At 34.6% G+C, this 3622-nt stretch overlaps 1 protein-coding gene across 1 annotated transcript in view; it reads left to right on the top strand.

Moving 5' to 3' along the window:
- Window positions 1-2727: 2727 nt before the first annotated feature.
- Window positions 2728-3622, top strand: part of LOC100160085 (ankyrin repeat domain-containing protein 12-like) — a 4196-nt gene continuing 3301 nt past the window's right edge. The window contains exons 1-2 of the mRNA XM_029491962.1: window positions 2728-2887; window positions 2963-3252. Of these exons, the coding sequence (XP_029347822.1) occupies window positions 2874-2887; window positions 2963-3252 (304 nt within the window). The 5' untranslated portion in view covers window positions 2728-2873. The remainder of the gene's footprint in view (window positions 2888-2962; window positions 3253-3622) is intronic.

Genomic DNA, 3622 nt, shown 5'->3' with positions numbered 1-3622 from the left:
TAGAATAAGGAAAAATGTAAACAAAGAAAATTATAAAAAAAAAAAAATGTCTAATATCTAACAATTATTATACACTTAACCCAATGTATCACTATCTTATAACCAATGTACCACTATGTAAAACTATTGTAATAACTACATACTATAACTTGTAAAAGATTTATGTTTAAACCTTTAAACATAAAGTCTTTTTTTCAGAAGGTAGGTGTTACGTACAAGGCCGCATTTAAGGGGGGCCCTGGGTACAACTGCCCCAGGCGCCAGTATTTTAGGGGCGCCAAAATGTTGTGGCCAGAAATATGTTTACTTGTGAATTATTAAAATAAATTGTATAATTTTAATTATTTTAATAACAGTATTATGTATATAGTATATTAGTATTATGCTGTTTGACATTTTTTTAATTAATATTAATTTGCATAGTTTTATATAGTTTTATTTTATTTATTTATGAAATACCTACAACCTACTTAAATATGTTAAAAAAAAATTTATATGATGAATTATAAGCAAGGTTCAGGTGAAATAAATTCAAATGTATCTTTGCGGAGAGAGGATCGAGCGATTACTAAACATTATTTTTAAAAAAAAATAATAATAATATAATAATTTACATTGTAAAACAAATATTCTTTTCTGTGCTCAAAATCTAAAAGGTTAATGAGGATCTATCTTCCATATTTTCCGTGGGTAGGCCCCTTAGGGGGAAGCAATTTTGTTCACCGGAGCTTAGGGGGCGCCAATTTTTTTTTGCACCGGGGCGCAAAATGTCTAAATGCGGCACTGGTTACGTACCTACGTATAAATTAATTATGTATAAACTATGTACAGCGTACGCACGTTCTTAGCAATATCTAACGAATGTAACTGATAAGACAATTAGTATATTATTACACGCGGAGGTCGTTGCAAAAGCATAATAGTATGAAACAATCAAACCATAAAAGCGTCGTCACACGTATCTCCTCGGGAAAGTCAACACTCATACGAAGGATACGAGTCGTCCAGCATACCAAGTTTGAGACCCGGACTCTGTCTCATGACCGGATTTAGCCACTACAACGACCACCCACTCCAAAGGACCCGATCATATAGGTATATACGAGCCCATGACAAGAGCTCGTCAGACGGTTATACAGTATGGGTTGAACTAATCGTTAGACGGTTTAGGGACGCATAAGACACTTAGAGGCAGGTTGTAACACCACTCACTGTCATATATTTATAATATTGTAATTTTGTACTTGTTAATAAACACTCAAATATAACATAATACATAATCAAGTGTTCATCTCTGCGTTGGTGTATGTATCGACGTCAGTTGGGACGTAACATACCTATCACACCGAATGCATGCTAAGGGCCAGTAGTTGTACTTAAACTTCGATCTGCACGCTTAATATTATCATCTTATAGCAGATATTTAACCGGGAAAATTCGGCCGATTAAATTCCAGTTAACTTTAATCGGAGATGGTACAATTGGCCCTAATTGTCCTTCACAGTTTATTGGCAACAATAGGTTTGTTCGTTTTGAAAAAAAAGTGTACGCTAATATTAGTGTAGTGTCAGGGGAAAGTGTGATCGGAAATCTGTTTTTAAAACAAACGTTTTTGGTGTAGATCAATCAGCTGCAATACAGAATCAACAATAATCGCTGATAAGAAATGATAACATGCACCTACACCGGCTACACCTGCTCTTGGGTCCGTGTGAAGAAAGTGTACACTGATATTGTAACACTTTTAAAACAGAGTGTACAGCTACACTATTTCAAAACGAACGCTTTGGTGGAATGTTGAAAAAGTGTACACTTTTTGTCGAAACGAACACACCTAATGATTATTGGTGTTTGTATATTAACCACAGATGCGTGATATTACCAGATTGAACAAAGTGGTTACACACTGGACATCGCTTGTATGGGTAACACTTGATAACAAATTTTCCTCCAATTTCATATTATCAGTTGACAATAAACCGACAAGTTAATATATACAATTAATACTGTATACAATTAAGAGGGCGTTTGTAAAAATGTAAATGTTAAAAGGGCTGTTATTATATGTTTTCGGAAGGGCGTTTATAAAATTGAAATTGTATAGGGCCTAGTACACCACATACATTTTTTTTAATGAATATACCTAGCATTTAATAGAAATTTAGTTTAAGCAATTTTACTTCCACGGAGTGTCGTGCTTGATATAAGCGACGTGCGCATCGTCTCCACGACCCAGCGGCCTTTTCACCCGCCATCTTCCCGCTCGAACGGACGGCGCATAGGCACAACTCTGTGCCACCGCAACGAGACGTAGGTATCGCGTGAGTACGCTCGCGGCTAGATGGTTGGCGCAAAGTCGTGAAAGTCCGACGTGGCCCTGTTCACCGACAGCGAACCTAAAAACCTCCCGACCGCCGGCGCACACTCCACCATTTCATCGTCATTAAATAACAATTGTACCCGTAAACCGTGTTGTTCGTTATTTTAAACAAGTCGTTTCAAACGATCCATCGTGCGCCACAGTAGTGTAGAAGTCTGTGTGCAAACCATAGACATGGTGCCAACTATTTCGTTTGTTCGTTTTGAAAAAAAAGTGTACGTGAGTAGTATTATAGGACGTAATGTATTGTGTATTGTATTAAATAATGATGATAATTAAAAAACAATTTGATACATTTTGCTAATTTGTATTTTATTATTAATAGTTGGTTTTTAATTTAGATGCTGTTCACAGTGATTAACAACAACAAGCATCGCCTAGAGTGATTAGTGTCACTAATCTACCACTAACACACTGACTTACCAATACGGTCAATAATTAATTTAAGAGTTTGTCTGTAAAGAACCAGACAACTGAGGAACAGAACTCCAGCATGACGAATAATAGGTAATGATAATACAAAAATTAACATTTTTTTTTTTTGGCATAGTTACACAACATATTATATAACCAATCTTTTAGGAAAACTGTTGAAATTGAAGAAAAACCAGAAACATCCACGCAGTTGGTTTCTCAACTATCTGCAAATGTATCGACTAGTGCACCAACCGATGAGGCTTGTACTTCTAAAGAAACTGAACCCAAAGTTGGTGGCTCCGGTGAAGCAACTAATGCTGTAAATAGTTCATCAAATAAATTGACTGTAACACCATTAAAAGAAACAGATGATATCTTAAAACGGCCTCTAGTTGAAGAAGGCAAAGAAGTTAAACCGAAAAAACACAAAGAAGATCATAACCAATATTATACAGGTGACTTGCTTTTTTTAGATTTAATATGATTTAATAAGTCACTTTAAATAGTTTTGGTTACTATTAATAGGTTGAAAATGATACTTTTATATTCAAATTTATCAAACAATAATTTATTGAACTTAAAATGAATAACATTTCTTATAATAATTAGAGCTTAAAGATTTGTTATTATACTTCAAACTGAATTTGATTGTTTGTTGACGGTTTTGAACTAAAAAATTACTAAAAAAAGTGCACTAAAATGTTTTGATCATAAACTTAAAAATTTTTAAAATTAAATTAAATATATTTTTGACGTGACAACGTCTTATAATTCGATGGAGCCGGCTGCACGCACGAAAAAACATGACTCATGCGTCGTTACCTC

The sequence above is a fragment of the Acyrthosiphon pisum genome, chromosome X (assembly GCF_005508785.2).
Source record: "Acyrthosiphon pisum isolate AL4f chromosome X, pea_aphid_22Mar2018_4r6ur, whole genome shotgun sequence".
Classification (NCBI taxonomy): Eukaryota; Metazoa; Arthropoda; class Insecta; order Hemiptera; family Aphididae; genus Acyrthosiphon; species Acyrthosiphon pisum.
This window is presented reverse-complemented; position numbering and strand designations above follow the sequence as displayed.